Source organism: Phalacrocorax carbo, chromosome 1 (assembly GCF_963921805.1).
Source record: "Phalacrocorax carbo chromosome 1, bPhaCar2.1, whole genome shotgun sequence".
NCBI classification, from domain to species: domain Eukaryota; kingdom Metazoa; phylum Chordata; class Aves; order Suliformes; family Phalacrocoracidae; genus Phalacrocorax; species Phalacrocorax carbo.
In genome coordinates, this window is record NC_087513.1 from 19,046,872 (window position 1) to 19,066,101 (window position 19,230).

General features: G+C 39.7%; 1 protein-coding gene across 2 annotated transcripts in view; it reads left to right on the forward strand.

Annotated features, from left to right (window-relative positions):
* The first annotated feature begins 461 nt into the window (after positions 1–461).
* The window catches only part of TAFA5 (TAFA chemokine like family member 5), a 427,770-nt gene continuing 409,001 nt past the window's right edge, over positions 462–19,230 (forward strand). For both annotated transcript variants that reach the window (XM_064445595.1, XM_064445605.1), the window contains exon 1: positions 462–1,468. In XM_064445595.1, the coding sequence (XP_064301665.1) occupies positions 1,357–1,468 (112 nt within the window). In that variant the 5' untranslated portion in view covers positions 462–1,356. The remainder of the gene's footprint in view (positions 1,469–19,230) is intronic.

Here is a 19,230-nt window from a genome sequence, read left to right on the forward strand (position 1 = left end):
CTCTCCCCTGCAAACCCCCGGGGCTCGGCCCCCCCCCGGGGCTCGGCCCCCCCCCGGGGCTCGGCCCCCCCCCGGGGCTCGGCCCCCCCCGGGGCTCGGCCCCCGCCCACGGCGCGGCTGGGAGCGCCCGCAGCGGGGAGAGTCCCTCCGCGGCTCCTCCCTCCCCGCCGCCACGGGTCAAACCCGCCGGTGGCAGCGGGGGAGGCGAGCGGGGAGGCGGCGGGCAGGTGCTGGGGGACCCGCACCGGGAGCGGGAGCGCTCCTCCGGCGGGGACGCGCAGGTGGCGCGGCGCCGCGGGAAGGACGGCTCCGTGCGCTCTTCACCTGTGGGCGTGACCGCCCTCCTCCTCCTCCTCTTCCTCCTCCTCCTCCTTCGTTTTACTTGAAGGGCCGGCGCTGCTCTAGCGGCAGAGCCTAAGAGCGGAGCTGGCGGCGCACGGGCAGGAGGAGGAGGAGGAGGAGACGACCTGCTGCTGCCGACCCTCCCTGTAAAGTGTCCCGCCCGCCGCGGATCCGGCCGCCCGTCGCGCCGCCGCCCCGTCGAGCCCGCAGGACCGGCTGGGAGGGGAGATCAGGCTGGACTCGCCGCGGGGGACGGGGCGCCTCTCCGCCCGGCGGGCCGGGCCGTCCGCCGCCGCCGCCGTCCTCAGCCCTTGGCGGGCCCCGCCGCCCCCCGCTCCTCGGCGGGCGCCGATCGCCCTCGCCCCGCAGAGCTGCCAAGCACAGCCCTCCCCGGCGGGCGGGCGGCCGTGGCCGCCGCCGTGCCCTCGCCCCTCGGTGCCCGCTGCCCCCGCGGCCATGCTGCCCTGGGCTGGGGGGCGGCGGCGGCCTGAGCGGGGGTCGCCCTAGAGCGGCGGGAGGGGAGGGCGGGGGAGGCCACCCCGGGGAGCGCCGCCTCGGCCAGGGCCGGGCCCTGCCCGCGGGGTCTGCCGCCCGGGGGCGGGGAGCAGGCAGGGGGAAGGGCGGCGAGCGGAACAACTTCTGCAAATTAAAAAAGGAAAAGGGGGAAAAAAAAAAAAAAAAAGGCTGTTTCGTGGGACATCTTCAAAACTCAGCACCACGGCAGGCATCCGAGCCCCAGTAAAAGCCAGTGAATCTCACCACAGTAACGGGAGGGAAGCTGGCTGCGGCCGCTGCGCCCTAGTCCTGCACGCGTTAGAGTCGCCTTGGCTTTCTGGCTGGAAGATGGTTCTCGCAACAGGACCGTGTTGCTGCTGGTGAACCGCGGGGTCTTTGGAAGATGCCTTCCTTGGGGATTACACGAGAAGAAAGGCCATCGGTCAAGGGAAGAGCTGGCTGGTGAAACTGTCTGACTCCCCCCCCCCCCCCCCCCCCCCAACTGGGGAAGTGGCTTCAATGGCTCCATCTCCCAGGAGAAGCAGTAGGAAAGATGCCAACGCCTTGCCAAGCATGTCCTCAACTTTCTGGGCTATCATGATCCTGGCTAGTCTCCTGATCGCTTACTGCAGTAAGTACATACTTGTCCTGGTGCTTTTGCTGGACGTAAATCCACGCCCTTCCCGCCTGAGGTAACGCTTCTGGCAAAGGCTAAGCTCTGAAGCTGGCAGGTGTGGGTGCTGTGCCTTAGGCTTGCCACCTGGCACCTCTCCCCCATGGGAAAGCTGGTAGACTGACACTTTAATACTGCTGCTTCTCGGGAGCATGAGGTGTCCCTAGGCTGTAGATGTGGCATTTCCAGTCCAAACAGAAGCATCTCTTGGATCTTAGGAACAAACTTTTTAGTGGTAGTAACTGTGATCCGCTGCTCGCTGTTTATTGTCAGACGTTAGCAGCTCTCTCCCAGGCTGCTTCCTCTGCGAGCGCACTCCCCTACCCCCCAGCACCTCCCATGAACAGGAGCTGTTTTGCTTATGTTCATTCCTTTAGGAAGCACATATTTAGTCAAGTGACAGATATCTTAACATCACCGGGATCATCTGTGATTCTCTGAGTGTGAAATTGCACTGGAACACCCCGGCGCTTCCTGAGCATTCCTCAGCCGCTTAGTAAGCCCATGCTATCAGTTTTAGAGCTGCATCACAGGTTCTTGGTAGAGTTTTGTATTTTCTTTCTCAGGCTTGATAGACTGTCCGTTAATCACACTGAGTTGCAGATAAAGTGTCTGTAAGAATCAAGTACCTGGGCTATTAATACTTTTAAAGGTCTTTATTTTTTCTTTTCAGTTTTTTGCTCTCAGCAAGAGTAATTTTCAAGCAGTTATGTAATATAAATACAGTTAATGCCCGTAATTCTAGGGAATGCAAGTTAGTCCATAATACCAGAGTGAGAATCTGTCAAAGTGAATAGAAAAAAGCAGTTTCTACGTAATAATAAAAAAAAACCATGTAATTTATCAGAAGGGACCTGCACAACTTTGCCAAAATGAATCTACACTGTATTTTCCCAACCTGAGCTGAATGTGGTGTGTAATTTACCCATAATGCGTATTCCTTTCATTAGCTGTAGCATAAAAGACTTTGCACTAGGCTTGTCTTGTTGAGCTGTAATAGGTGTAGGTTATGATGAATAGGAAATGGATTCTGGTTTTCAGGAGCATGACTGCTGCATTTCTTAACCCTCTATTCCATTCCCTCCAACTGTATTATATTCTCGATTTTTCAGTGTGGTTTATTTTTTTTTTTTCTGAAACAAGATTGTAATTGGCCAAGAGAACCTTTAATTCACCTTTTTTTTTTTTTGCATGTTACAGGGACTATTCATACTGACATCAGTGAAAGAACCTTACTCTAAAAAGAATAATGTATTTTTAATTTTTTTTTTAATTTAGCACATTTTGCATTACACTTAAAATCATATAAAACAGGCTACACTTTTAAATAATTTCATTTTGTACATAATGTCAGTCAATATTGTAATACAGAGAGTATACTAACCAACATACTGAGATTTAAAAGGATTTATGTGCATACTGGGAGGTAAGTGATTCAGTAAATGTATATTACAGGATGAATAGTTCAAGGGTAAAGGGAATTCAGCTGGCAATTAGTACTAGGAAATATTTTATTAAGTTTGTGCTAGAAATGTCTGGAGGGTCCCAGGCTTTTTATGAGAAGGTACGAGTACTGTGCAGATATCTTCTATCAGCATAGCTTCAGAAAGAGTTAACTGTAAACTCTGACACGTTAAAAATTTTTTATATTCAACAGTCAGGTGTTTGACAATGTTCTGAAGAATGAAGTTGTCCATTTGAATTGTTATATGTTGCTCGTTTCTTATTTTTCATGTTGTTTACTGATGCTGAACAATGCAAATGTTAGCTGATAATGTGAAGGCAATTTCTGGTGTGCTTAAATGACCAGTTTCTAATTAGTTCTCTCAGCCAGTGTGGATGGTGTTCCTCAAACATGTAGTACGCTCATCATTCCAGATAGTGCTGAAAAGCACCATGCAGCTTAAAATATGCAGTGTCAAAACACTCCACCATTTGTGTTGTTTCACTGATTTGACAATGGCAATTCCAAATGTAAATGAAGCACCATGAACATTTTCTCTAGTGGTAGTATTTGAAAAATTGCAAAAAAAATGTTTTTGCTCTGTGGAAAGGGTGAAGATGTTTTAAAATCAAGGGAAAAAAGTGAAGCTATTTCTAGGTAAAGTAGTACTGCAAATTTTATGAATTCTTTTAAAAATCATCTGGGGTTTATTTATTCTTTTTTTCATCCAATGCCTTATTTTTTGAAGAAAAGCATAACTGGGGGGAGGGTGGCGGGGTGAAGGAGTGGGGTGTCAGTTATGTTTTAAGAATAACAGCCTTGCCAGATTTCTGAAGAGGTAAAAGAAAAGAACGTGACAATGTCAAGTGTTCTGATTTTTCCCCATACCTTATATTCAGGTATTTGGAAATACACCAACTTAAATCTCTGATAGCAAGCAGACTTCTGTAAAAAACCAATATAGTTGAATACATTTTTAAAGTAATTGTAGGAACCTCATATCTGATTATCTCTCACTGTATCGCTTTACTACATTTACATCAAACCCTGCAGCTAAAAAAAAAAAATCCGAACTTCTGCATGTTCCCATATTTTAGCACCATAAATAAAACTTTTGATCTATGTTGTTTACTTTCATTTTTAATCTGTTGGTCTGACAAGGTTTATTCCTGAAACAGTTATATGAATGTTTCTTCCCCTTCCCCTAATTACTTTGTGAATCTTTGTTTCTGGGAATGTGTTTGTTGTACAACAATCATCCCTATTTCTGGGAGCAACCAGTAAACACCATACTCTTGAGTTCCACTTGACAGATAAGCATATTTACAAAGCATCTTCTGGAGGTATATGTACATTCCATTAGACTTTCAGCTATACTTGTATTTCTAAAGCCTGGTTATGTTTGCTTTGACATGGTAAAATGATAAACTGATCATTTTTTCTTTCTTAAATGTTTAGATTATACTTAGGGATAGTGGCTCCATCCTATGGTGGAAGAGAAACCTGCATCAAATCAATTAGGTTAGTTGCTATAGTGATAAATATAATATTCTCCAACTGAAGAAAAATGGTCTGATTTGGTAGGTTCTCATCAGGAGAAGGCAAAAATGCAGTAGTAGAAACAGGCTGTTTATGGTCCTTGATGTGACCACTAAGGAGTTAGTTTACTTAAGAGAAGTATCAGTAAATGTAAAAACAGTCTCAGAAGGCTATTTTGGTAGCGGGTGACCACCATCAGTGGCAATTCAGAATTGGAGGAGTTGTGACATTTTTAGATCCCATGCATGCATTCAGCATACTTGTTTAATGAACAGTGGTAGACCAGAGAGAATCACCTGTAGTGAATTCTTCAGGTTACTGGTTTTGCATCGTGAAGGTATATTGAATTGGTTTTTTCTCACCCTGTGACTGAGTTTTACATTTTTCCATATTAGAAAGTTTGGTCAAATTAAAGAATTTTTATGTGGCATCAGAGCTGCGTGCTACATCAGAAATCTACAAATAACATGGCTTTGATTCAGAATTATTTCTTAGTGTATTTATTCAGTTGGCTTTGCTGTAAATGCTGAGGTCTTTTTGTATGTAAATGGTGACTTTTTAAACAACATATGATTCAGCTTTAGCAAAGTTGCGGCTGTTAAGAGCTTTTGGCTTTCCTTATTTTATACTGTTTTGTAAGCATAAGGAATAGAACATTAGACCCCTGTGGTGTTATAGGTTTTGCTGTTCTGTTAAGGTAATACTTCCAAGGGCAAGCAAATGGGTTTTTTTTGAAAGGAACTATCAAAACTGAATGGTACTTGGAAAGTTCACCATCTTGTTTTAAATATTGTGTATGGAAGAGAGCAATATAAAGCCCAGCATTTATGCTGGCTAAATGGTGATAGTACTAGGAAAAAAAAAAAAGAATTCAAAAATCCAAAATGCAAAATACTTCCTGTAACTCTATGGTTTACATTGTAAGTGCGTGTTCTTTCACAGTAGTAAGAAAAGGAAAGAGGAGATGTTCTAATTCATTATTTCTTTTGTTTGCAGAATGCAAAATAAGAACATTGCAATGATGAAATACTGATAGGTTCAATTAAATGACTGACTTGGCAGTCTACCATTTAAATCCGTGGAATTTTTTGAGCAGAAAAATCAAGCCCTAAGCATAAATAACAAAAGTGCCTCAAGGATTTTGCATGGCACCATACAAAATGCAGATAACTCCCATGAAAAACATTATATTGACCTCACCTTAAATTGAGATCCTGTTACACATTGGATGGTCACTACTCATTCGAGAAATACCTTTTCATCATCCTGTTTTGGAACTGTTCTCTGCCTAGAAGACACAGGCTACTATGGTCTTTAGGTCTTATTGTTCCCTTACGCACTTTGAGACTGGCAGCAGGGATGACAATTAGCTGTGACTGTCACCTGGACACTTCTCCAACAGGAGCTACCATATCATCATATATTGGCTACTGAACAGCTGTTAGATGATAAATGGTCCCTGCTGACTTATGTTGGATGCAAACAAGTCACCTTTGAATGAAGGCCTACAGCTTGTGTTACTGACGCTATCTTATTCAGATCACTTTTTCTGTTTTTTCACAAATGAAAAAGATTCTTTTAATCTGTCCAAACTGATCTGTAATTTTATTATGTTTCCTGCAAGAATTTCTGCAGACAGAATAAATGTGGCATATAGAGCAACTGTCATTATTCAAACTTTTTTTCAGTCTAGTTTGTGTATAGAAATAAAATCTAATGCTTTTGTTGCATTAAATAAGAAAAGCATGGTATTAAATTTTTGTCTCTTTACATAACATCCCAGCTGCTCCTTTTTAAGAAGGTTCATTTTTTGAATTCAAACCAGTGCTTTAGTACTTAATGGCCTCTACAACATACTACCTGTCAATGTGAGCACCAAAGTGACACTGAGATTGTCTCACCAGTTATGTTGTAGTCTGTCCAGATCATGTATTACATAGACGTCATTGGCATCAACATAAGAAATGTCTTCCTATTGCTTTTAATGTTGAGTTCATCCCTTTAAGGCTAAGTAAGCACCATTTAAAATTTCTCAAATGTATTTGAATTCTGGTAACTCTTACTTCCATTGCTAGTCTAGCTACTGATACAGATGGATATAACGGGAAACAGGTGTCCGTGGGGGAACTAGAAAGAAATGGATATTTTCAATTAAATATGTGGCAGAGGAGTATTCCATGTCTTTCAGCAGTGTTGACAGGAGAGAGATTGAGACCTCTTTGATTTGCCTCCCCCCCATGTATGCAGTGTAGTATAGTTCTTACCATATACTTTAAAAACAGCATTGGGAGCATGGAGAAGAGCCCCATTGCTCCAGCTAAGTGTGTAAACATCAGCTAGATTGTACCTTCTTTTACTGGGGTCCCATTAATCTTTCACTCTGTGCTTAGTGACTCCACTGAAGTAGTAGTAAGCCCTTCACTGAGATTAGCCTTTTGAGTGGGTATTCTCCCACTCATTCTTCTCTGCTAGAAGCTGGTATGAAATCTCTCAGTTTTCAGATGTAATTTAGTGCTTTCTTAGTAAGTGCTCTAACCATAAGGCTATTATGTGAAAAAACCACATTGACAGCTAGGCCAGCAGCTGGTATGCCAAATAATGTTTATTAGAGGTATGCCTTGAATGTTGTCAATAACTCAAAGATGCACTTGAATACTGCACTATGTACGGAAGTGTCAAATACCTAGGCAAATCTAGAGAGCTTTGATTAACCACAATCTTCCTGGTCTGCCTATTCTTTGTTCCTAAATTCAAACCAGAATGTTTTAATGTTTAGCTCATATCTGAGCAGGTGTGTTGTTCCATTGTTGGGCTGGGGATTTGTTTAGGGGTTTTTTTTTAATGTTTAAAGGGAAATTACACTGCTTTTTGCACAGATGGCTGGCAAAATTACTTATTGTAGATGTTTTGGGAAGTCATCTCTTCATGGATATGCTTTTATGTTAGCCTTGCAAATAGGAAAATGTTATGCGGTGACTATTTGAAAATATATGAACCATTTTTAGAGTATGTTTTCCAGTATTTTTGGTGTAGAGGTTTATTTCAAAGATTTTGTGCATGTTTTTCAATAAATGGACTTTGACTATAGTACAGGAATCACGAGTATAACGGTAGAGGGTTTTGCATTCATGTGGTGATCTACTGATCTCCTGAAGACTTTGTGTCCTGTGTCTTATTTCGATCTCTGGAGGGACTGCTTCTTTTGACATCTTTCTTCAAACACTTGATTGCTCTCAGATAACAGGAAAGTATCTCGTCTAACTCTGGGGTGAGGAGCATAACTGACTGTTTTTCAAAGGAGTCTTTGTGCAACAGCTAGTTACCCAATATCATCCCCACTTTTGCATCTCCTAGCACTTTTAAGGACCTGTGGCCCAGTACAGCAATAAGAAATATACTTCTTTAGGGCAAAATGTTATTTATTTTGCCAGACGATACGCTGCTGTTGGAGAAAACATGAACTGTATCTAGAGAGATCTCTAGCTACAGTTTTTCCCGTGGTTACAATTCCCCTCAAAGCTGTAGGTTGGTATGACTTATTTTTAGTTTTGATGTTCTCTGCCTCATTCTCTCACAGCTCGATTTAACACATGCTTTCAGCTGACCCTTGTCTTTATGAGCTTTACACCACTGGCATCTTTTGCTCTTCCAGTAGGAGACTCTTGTAAGTTGGCAGGATCTTATGATATTTTAGGATCACATACCTGGCAAGATACAGCTTCCTGCTGTCTTTGCCTGTGACTGAAACTAGTAATTTGAGCTATGACCCCATTGTTCAGTTTGGTGTTTTGAAGGTCCAGAGCTGGGACTCTCTGGTTTTGTTTTGTGTAGAGGTTAATTCCAGAACACTGTTAACAGATGTGCTCTGTTTGTATTTTGTGTACCAAAAACTGAATAAAAGCCCAGAGCAGAATGCCTAGGAGATTGGTAACGTTTCAAATTACAAGTTATGTTGGTTGGACTGATTACTGATTTTTCATCCGTTGTAGAGAATTGTAGTGACTGGCTGTACTCAAGCACAGCGGTAGAACCTGCTGGTTCCGTTAGCTGACAAAGCTGCATCATCTGAGAGAAGGGCCCTTAATTCTTACAGAAACACAAAATTGCTACAACTCTGATGTTGGCAAATGTGTTCTAAGAGATGATATGCTGACAATATGAGATACTGTTAACCCCAGATGCCTGTTTCATTTTTGATACTCTCAGATGTCAGTATCTGTCAGTATCCCTTTTAGCAGAATATTTAATTTTTCCATCTAACTACACCAGTGCAAAGTTTGGCAGAATAGCTTAGCCAGATGATAGAATTGGGTTTAAGCTAAGCTCTTGCACTTTTCATTAAATGGCTGGATTGGAAGCAGAAATGCCGAAATGCTATGGGAGCAGTGACTTCTGGCAGATCCAGAGGAGGCCCGTGCAACTGATCAGGGGCTGGAATGCGTCTCATGTGAAGAAAGGCTGAGAGAGTTGGGGTTGTTCAGCCTGGTGAAGAGAAGGCTCTGGGAAGACCTTATTGCAGCCTTTCAATACATGAAGGGGGCTTATAAGAAAGATGGAGAGAGATGTTTTACCAAGGCCTGTACTGACAGGGCAAGGGGCAATGGTTTTAAACTGAAAAAGGGTAGAGTCAGGTTTGACATAAGGAGGACATTTTTTGTGATGGGAGTGGTAAGACACTGCAACAGGTTGCCCAGAGAAGTTGTGGATGCCCCATCATTGGAAGTGTTCAAGGTCAGGTTGCACAGGACCTTGAGCAACCTGGTCTAGTGGAAGGTGTCCCTGCCCATGGCAGGGGGGTTGGACTGAATCATACTTAAAGGTCCCTTTCAACCCAAACCATTCTATGACTTTTGTTCTCTTGCTTTAAATTAAACTAAATACATGTATAACAGACATTGTGAGAGGTTACCCGTTACTGAAAGCGTTCTCTGGTGTTACCAAAAGGGCTACCCAATTTCTCACTGTTCTGAACCAAAATGGACTTTATATTTAGTTATACCTTGGATAGACAGTTTTCTTCTGTGCAACCTAAAAGAAATTTGACTTTTTCTATTACTTTTTGTATAGTGAATGAATTCCAATGTAGTTCTGTATATAGGCTTGAATCATAAAAATATAAAATTCATTTCTGAATTGAACTAATATAATAATCTGAGTTAATCTTCAAGATCATTTTATTGAAAAATATCAGAAAGGTGTTCCAGAGCTTTGTCAGTATATACTGTCAGTAGCACTTTATCAAACATTCATTTTAAGATGAGAGTATATATGTGTTTGTGTATATGTGTGCTTAGTAAAAAGCACACCAATATTTAAAATAAAATTGAGAGGCTCTAAAAATTGCTTTCACTGAACGTTACTTAAAGGTGGTAGTTTCCCTGAAACTACCTGCTATAAGGCATTTGACCTAACATGTCTCTGTGTATCCTAATACCTGGAATAATGATTCTTTTAAGAGATGGTTTAAAGAATTTTTGCAGATGTTTTCCTTTTAAGTTATCGGCTCCAGCTAGAAAAAAACCAAACATGTTGTAGAACTCAGATCCTATTGGGTTAAAAGAAATGGCTGACAAATAGTTTCAATTCCATCTGACTACAACTGGTCTTTCCTTACTTTAGATTTCTGCAGTATTGTCATCTATCTTTAGCATAGTCTCCGTTAAAAGTCAATGGAAACATAGACATTTTTACAGTGTGGTTCTCATGACCTGTTTTAGGTACATGATGTAGTTTGAGGTAAATTGTGCTGCAGAAGTACTTGTCTTTGTTAACTAAAAAGCAGATTAGACAACTCGCCAAGATTTTAACATATATGTTATCACATTAATTCAGTCCTTTGTTACAGCACCTTTAGAATGTTGCTTATTTTATTTTGAAGGCCCATGCTTTAAATATAAATGTTTAACGTCAAGTAACTGGTTCAGTATTTCTGTAGGGAAGAAAACCTGTAGAAAAATAGGCTTGTGATACAGCTTCATAAGACAGTAGGTCAAGATGCTGAACTACTGTAGCAAAGGATTTGTACAAAGTGAGGGATGTATTTGGCATAAATTACTGGGATCTTCTGAAGACATCTTTGCAAACAGCTTGTATCCTGAACATTTCTGCAATGTGGTTTGTCTTATTGTAAATTCTCCAGTTTCGTTGCCAGTATTTTCACACTCTGGGCGCTCTAAAAATACTGTCTTTCCCCCAAAAAGTTGGAAACTAGGTGAATTTTAGATGAGTGCACCAAAGGTTATCAGCTTTACCATTCTTTTTCTCATTTTTTAAGCCTCTTCCTTGTGAAACAATATTAAACACATTTGTACTGTGCAGCCTTTTGTAGAGTAATTAATATTTTTGAATCACCTTTATCTACTAGTGATTTAGGTAAGAAAAAGTTTAAAGGTGAACAATATGTACATATATATAAGCAGCTGCAGGGGCAAAGATGACTAGAAATGCTTGCCCTGAATATAAGAGCAGATACGAATTGCACTGAGCATTGAAGTGCCACCTCTTCAACTCGTCCTGCCCTTCCTTCTCCCTGCACCTGGAAAATAAAAGCTATGTATGAAAAAAAGCTTACGTTATGTCGTTATTTTTAGTAGGGTATTGGGCTTTGTGACCTGAGTGATTCTTCCAAATCTACGTTCCTCAGTGTAAGTGCTGTTTTTACAGTCCTTTCCATCTGGAGAGATTTGTTGCCTTCAATATCTCATTCTTTTATCAATATGTTTTTGTTCAAGGAATATATTGTGACTTTTCGCCTTTTTCCATGGCATATATCTTCATGGACATTTTTAGTCTAACAGCTGGCCAAATATGGTTGTGCTGCCTGTAAAACTAGAGATCTCTACCTTAATCCTGTCCATAGATGTAATTATTTTCTAGTATAATCTTCACAATGCCTTACCCGAGAGACTTTTTAACAGTTTATGGAGTTATATCGGCTCCCTTCCCCATGATTTTGCAGAGTTCTCTAAAGTGCTGCTCTGAACTCTTAGGGTGATAACAAGTTGCATGCACCGCCACTTGTAATTACGATAAATGGATTTGAGGTATTTCAGATACAATTCCAAGGAATTAGTTTAAAAACAACCTGTAATACTTGAGTTGGTGGCATTTCAAAAGTAATTCCTGTGAAACAGCTTAATGCTTATCTTTTTCCATTTTGACATTTGACAGGAATATAGGTAAGCCAGTGTATTCTTTGGCACAAATATTATATTGACTGCATAAGACTGACATTGTATTAAGCATATATAATACCAAGAACTACTGCTTCATGTTTTCTCAGATAATTTATTTCTATACAGCGGAAAGGGATGTCCTTCAGAATCCTGAATTTCACAGGGAGAAAGTAATCTTTTCCTCTTGATATTTTAATATAAGCAGAGATGCAAAAGGAAATGAAATGACTACCTATCTCATTTTTTTTCATTAATTCCCTGAAATTTATAGGGGAGTTTTTGTCTCCATCAAAGACCAAATTTGTAGAACTCAAGAAAATATTTCCTACATTACCTTATTAGAGCACATTCCTGATATACTTCACTGCCTTTCCTTCTACTGCTTGTAGTAACTGATGAGAGCTTCTTTTAGAATTTAGTGCTCCGTGTTGGCATAGAGTCCCAGTATTAGTTTTCTATATTTTTCAGTTTTGCTTTCTTATTTTTCTTGTCTAAGGTCAGGTGAATTGGCCCTGATGTTTGTCTTGCCACTTTCTGAAGTGCTTTTCTGTTGCTAGGTCTGACAAGTACAGCTATGTGAATCACGGTTTGCCAGAAAAATTAACTTGATATATGTATAGAGACTTTTTCTCGCAACTCCTGGATCTGCAGAGATTTGAGAACTGGGCTTGGTTGTTTTTATTCCACATGCATCAGGTTCTATGAGCCCAGTTATAAACTCTGATGTTGCATACTGTAGGCTTGCATGTATGTACCTTATTAGAACTTAGTAAACTGGCAGTGCACTGAGAGTATAATAGACTCAACATTAGAGTTTAATTTTTCTTCTGTCATTCTAAATTATTTAAAAAGTATATTAAAGCAGTGGATATGACTATGCATAGAGGGTTAGAACTGAACTGTTGAGAAAAAAAGGTACTTTCAGTTTCAGTGCATGTAATTTGAAAAAAGATTTTAATTTGCCAAAATGCTGGAGAGCCCTGGTAGATATGATGGGTATACGTCATTTGTCACGACAGGGGTGTCTAAATTTCAGATGCATGTTAATATTACTCAGGCCGTGTATGTTTTGTGTGCAATAGACACCCGTGTTTTGGCTGGATAGTATACCTTTTTCCCATTGTGGAACAGGAATAGTTCTCTTAAAAGTGGGTGTCAGGAAGCTAGAACTTAAACCAGAGCTAGCTGGCTTTGGCCTTTGTTTGAAAGGGATGGTCACATAAAGCATACGGAATTAAAATTTCAGAGCTCTTCTGTAAAGTCAAAGAGCAGCGTTTCTAAAGTATGCTTTCAATGGACGTCTTATTTTGCGTTCTGGTTTGTTCTTCTCTATGTATATTTCTATAATGCATATATTTATTCTCAGGATGTAGCACTGTAGCTGAACTTAAGTGATCAAAATGTAACCTTTTTTTTCCCCACATCTCTAGATTTGCTGATTCCACCCCCTCCCCCCGAGCAGAGATAGTGCCATGAGTTTGGTGGGTTTATTTATTTTATTATTTTTTTTAAAATGGAAGTTAGTATGAAAATCTCAGAAGGAAAAAAAGTGTAAATTTTAAGAAATAATAGAGGAAGTAAAATTTTGGTTGAAATGCTGAAAAGAATTGGAAGTTAGATATCAACTCTGATTTGCAGATTTTGTCAGCATTTCTTTAAAAGTCAAGAGATCGCCTTTCAAATCAGATACAGCTGTGTGACAGACCACCATCAGAGAAAATTCTGTCCTTAAAACATGAAAGCTTGTAAATTCACACTGAGGCTTGTTTATGTGTTGGTTGCTTTTCCTCTTACTGCTTCTGTCTCTTTGCTTAATGCAAGAATTCCTCCGTAGTGGAGGAATTAAAGCTGTTAACAAAGTGTCAAAATGTTAGTTGCCAACATGGGAATAACAATATTTTAGCTGAGAGGCAGGAAAATCAAGATGTTACAGAATGCGTATTGGCTAACTCATTCACTTGCAGTTAGCGCATACTAACAGAAATCTTGGTCAGGAAGTCCATTCACTGTTGCAACGCTTAGCTCTATAGAATACAGTAGTGATAACCATAAAAATATATTTTGTTTCACATTGAAAGTAGCTGTTATTGGGACTACACTCAGGCAGAAAGAATGTTGCTTGATACATTTAAAACCTACATATATTATCAGTTGATATTATTCCAGTAAAATCACCATAATGCTTAGTTTCTGAGAACAAGGAATTTGAGCAGGTTTAAACACACAAGATGAGGAATGATTTATTGTCTGTAAACAGTTGAAAAGACACCTTTTAAATCAATTGCAGATAATGAAAGAGAATTAATGGTGAGAAGAGAAGGCATTCTTTCTTCTTTTTTTCCTGAACTTGGAATTAAGATGACTAATGTTGAAACAACACATTGGAAATTTGCATGAGCGTCTGAGCAAGTGAAGCTAACAAAGGAAGAAGAGCTTCCACATGTGAAATTCATGCAAATGCTATCAAAATATCTAACAAACCCTTGATATTTCTTACTTCTGTTGAAATTAAGTATACAGCTTTTTTTTTTGAAACCAGGTAGAGTTCTAAAGATAATTTTGAGGTATCACTTAAAATGTGCTTCAGTTTTCTGTTAATTTGAAAACTTTTTCATCTATATGTGGAACTTCTACAAGTACCAGAAATTAATATCTTTTGTTCCTACAATGTCTTTTTTGGAGAGTGATTCTGTCTGTACTGATTAGAGTACACGTATACACAACATGAACCTCATTTTAGAGTACATTTTTTTTCTCCACTGTGTGACTAGTCTCTATACATACAAAAAAGCAGATTTATATAAGATGAATCTCAATTTTCCATGAAGAATATTAATCTTACACTAACAACATGTTTCCAAACATAAATGCATTTTCTTTGTATGTTTCCAACAGCATTGAAAAAGAGTGGTTGTGGTATGGTTTTTTTTTTGCAGGATAGGCATAATCCATCTGCTATTTTTGCCTTTAAATAAGACTGAGGTAGTAAAAGGCTATTACCTCAAGGAACTTAAACTCTATTATCTTTTAAAGAGAAGGGAGTAAAAATCTATGAAACAAATTCTTGTGAATGGCAAATTTGGCCGGTAGATGAATCAGGCAAAAGAAACTACTCTTTCTGACACTTCAAGTATGAGGTACAGGCTCTAATTTTGTGAAGCTCAAAAACAAGTGTCAAGGAGTTTTATGGGCCCCATTACCTTTCAGGTTCATAAAACACTGCCAACAAGCATGTCCCTCTCTCTCCTTTGTAGAATAAATAGCTCAATTAATTTATAGAAGTCTTTCCATTTTGTGTGTAGAATAAGAAAATGAGGGTAAATTAATCTGAATAAATTGGGTTTGTATTTTATTCCATTAATCTTGTGGAAATTAGTATCACAATGATGCTAATACTGTGATAAAATTTTTGTTTCTTACACTTCATTGTCAAGAATGACAAATATAATTGTTTTCTTGGAATGGCAGTGCCGTTAGAAGTTACTTTCACAGACCAGTGTAGGCCTTTGAAAGTTTGAACTGGTCTTTGTACACGTTTTTATTGCTTAGTGGATATTTTCTGTTGAGCATGGGCTTTTGAATTTTGTCTCATTTGGAGCTTCATTTCCACATAAAATCACAGTTCCCTCTTCCTTCCGTACATGCAGTGCAAATCTGGTATAAGAGTGACTGCTTCACCAGGACCAACCCATGCCTGCAAAGCAGGTAAATTCCAATAAGTCTTAGATGAAAGCCAGGGGATGTTTTGGCTGCCGTGGCTGTGTGAGCCAAAGGTGAGGAAGAAGAGACATCTTTGAAGCTCTGATCTGATTTAGAGGCACAAAGACAAATGTATTTGTAAATGGGAGTGATTCTAAACAAAGTTTGTTTTTCGGAGTACTTCTGTCAAGCTTCCAGCATTATTTTGGCCTTCCTGGATTTAGTTCTTACTGCCTTCTCTTTTAAACAGGAGCTTTTAACAGAGTGTATTATGTTCACACTTGGCACAGGGTAGAGTTGAATGCTGTGTGTGCATTCTGCTGCTTGTACTCCAGATCTAGACTCTGATGAGGAGTAAATAGGAGGAGTACAATCATTGTGAGAGTCTGAAGATGGTAGGGAAAATAAATGCCTGTACTGTCCTGCCTTTGTGGTCTGAGAAAAATGACCCGAGTAATTTCAGGCTATTACTGTTTGCCCTCTGCAGCTGTCTCTGGGATGAAAGTAGGAGTATTTGGAGATCAGCTATACCAAGGCTGCCAAGTCTGTTAGAATTGATATGGCTGTCTTCCTTCTCCCTATAATGCAGAGGTCATCCAGCAGAGCCACAGGTGCTGTCTCAGACTGGTGGCATGGTCTGCAGCCCAGCTGACAGGTGGTGTTAGACAGGAGGGTTTTTCAATACTTTATTGAACACCTTGCTTAGAAGAAGGTGATCAGATTCTGGCCAGCAGCTGGGAACACATCCAGCATTGATGTGTCAGACTCTTTAGTACTTTTAACACCTGGTCAGCAGGCTTAATCAAAAGAACAGTCTTTCTGAGCTAAATGTGATGTACTTTTCTGTACATGCACATTAAGACTCAAGATCTAGGTCTTTTAACTGCATTTACAGAAAAGCAATTACTTTGCTAGGTAGAAAATACTGTGTCAGATTCTCTACAGGAAAATCATTGGTTTGACCCCTTTTCTAAAGACAGTACATTTATTAAAATGGTAGAAGGATATCGATATTTTCTTGCACTTGATTGACATGGGAGCAGAAAAAATAAGGTGAGGCCTAATCTTCACTGAATCCCAGTGCATCTTTTGTTTCTCAAGATGTAATTCTCTACATAGAAAAATTATGGCAAAAAGAGTAATATATTGGGGTCTCTTGTTTAATTGATTAAGTTGTTAGAACTTGCAGTAGAAGAGGGAGAATGACAGAAAGGGGCTAAGTGGTCACTTTCTGTTTATACTTTAGGCTCCCCTTTTGACAGCTTCTGATACATTTAGGTGGCCACTGTAGCATGTGAGTGACTGGAGAATTTAAGCTGGAATCGTGTATTCTTGACTACTGATAAGGGTGAACAGGCCAACAGTTGATATTTGTAATTCATTTTCACTTTGATAATTATTTAAAAATCTTCTGATCTTAATACATTTTAGTTTAATGCTTTGCTGGTAATTTGCTAACAACCTACTGGCAACAGCAATTATTCCCAAGGTTGAAGCCATTTTTCACTAAAAATGATATGATTTTTTAAACAGCTACTTCTCCTCCTGCTTTCCAGATAGTAAAGTTAGGAGTGCAGCTGTTCCCTACTAAATGAAAAGCATTAATCATTTTCTTTTCCATAGAAAATCAAATAGCTGTTGCAGTAGTCTCTGTATGTAGAATTTGTTGTTTGGCTGGTTTCACTGTTTTAGAACAAATGATTCGACCATGGCATCATTTGATACAATATGAGTCTGGGATATTTTGTACTGCAGTCAAGGGTCTCATAACATCAAAGAGCGCCTTGTATCTAATGCTTCAAGAAACAAATACATTTAGGATGCACATATCTCATTTAGCTTGCATTTTAAAATCCTGCTGGTATGTCGAAGTATTAATAAATGTATAACACCAGTGGATGATACTGAAGGCCTAAGTAATAGAAAGGGTGTGCACTATAGTTAGACGAAGTACAACATCATGTGTTTATTAATTATCAGCATGAATTTCTGCAGTAAAATGAGAGCTCATCTATCATCGTCCAGGAATAGAGGTCCTTGGCATGTTGGTTAGTTGCAGGATAGCTATGAATCATTACTGGGATTGTGAAGATGTGTGACTCCAAGGTGAATTGGAAAAAAAAAGAAGTACTACCGTTGCTATAGACAGCATTGTTGAGACTTCATCAGCAAAGCTATGTATAATTCCCTTTATTCAGAAACTCATACTGAACTAGGTGGAAAAGTGGATGGATGTTCAGAAGAATGGAGTGTCCACTCTAGAAATGTTTAAAAGTGCTTGGCTTGTTTAGTCAAACAACAATTGAGAATATAATAAGGCACATCAGGAGAATAAACAATAGAAAAGAAAAAAAGAAAAAAAAACCAAGGACATTGTTAGCTCAGGATTAAGTGGAAGTGGGATTTAATTGACTTAGAAAAAGGATTTTAATACATAGGGGGCTGTGATAGCAAGGCACTGGATTTGATGACTTGAAGACATCTCTTCCAGACTTTTGTTTGTCTAATGATATTGCTGTTCTTAATGTTAGGCATCTGTGAGATGGTAATATCTAGCTGTTAACTTATTTCTGTCTTGCCTTTTTTTTTTTTTCCTTTTCCAACAACCAGTCCATTATATCACTCAGATGCTCACTTTCCTTTGAAGCCATGATGTGCCCAAGTTGTGCAGCATCTCATCAGAACTGTAGCCTTGAAGATTCCCCTAACACTGTGTTTCCCAGACAGTGGGTTGTGCCTTTTGTGGACAAACCAGTGAGGGGGAAGGGTTATGAATGTTACTTTTAGGGCACATATGGTTTGTATTGGAAAAGTGAACGTGAACAGGCTGCCGTTCCCTTGAAGCAGAAGACAGATACTGTGATAGGTTCTAAAACCACTGCCAGTACTGATTGCCAGTGATTCATGGTGTAGGTGATTGTATACAGTAGAATACCCAGCCAGCAACATTTATTAAATGTTCTTATACCTAGGTATTTTTGTTTACTTGGTACAAATTAGAAAAATCTGAAGTATCCAAACAAGATTATTTTACAGCCCTTGAGCCTGTGGTTCTCAATCACTTCAAGACACCGTGACTTTGAACTCCTACCACTGCGAGAGCCAGATCATAAAAATGTTCTCATCCACATTTTTCTCTTCATTTTTTTCTTCTTTTTTTTCCTCTGTCTTCCTCTTTTGGTCAAATTGGTTTTCAGACAGATAGCTTCCTTGAGTGCTATGGTTGTCATAAGGGTGTGTAGGAACATGTGGCTGGGATAAGGGAGAGATTACCCTTTCTGGTAATACTCTGCACTGAAACCGTGGAATTGCCTATGGATTACTGTCTTCATCTCCTGATACCTTTTACACATTGATTAGCTCCTTTGGACTGGTTGATACTATATTTTAAGTGCAAGTTTCAAGTTGCAGCTGGAATATCTTCTATTCATCAATATTATACGTTCAGTGGAAATGCACTTATCCTTAGGACTTCCCCAAATAAGTCCTGGGAGAGATCCCCAACTTTTGGGTAATATTTGTTCTGTTGATAAAACACATTCAAGTACCCAAAGTTGGCTGATATAATTTATTTATTATTTTATGAGTTACAGGTCTATTTAGTTCAGCTCTTTATTTATACTGAAACATAGGAACAAATTCACTTGATTATATCAACAAGTCATTCAGCCCAGTAATCGCAGCAGTAGCCATAAATGGATACCTAGGGAAATCTGAGGACAGCACAAGGTTGTATATGACATTTCCCTAAAGCCCTCCTGTCCCCCAGCTGTTTTCTGCTCAGGAAGTCCTGGGTTGGATGAGATTTGGAGGCAGTAAACCGCGGGTGATTTCTATTAACTCCATTTAGTATGGGTGCTGAG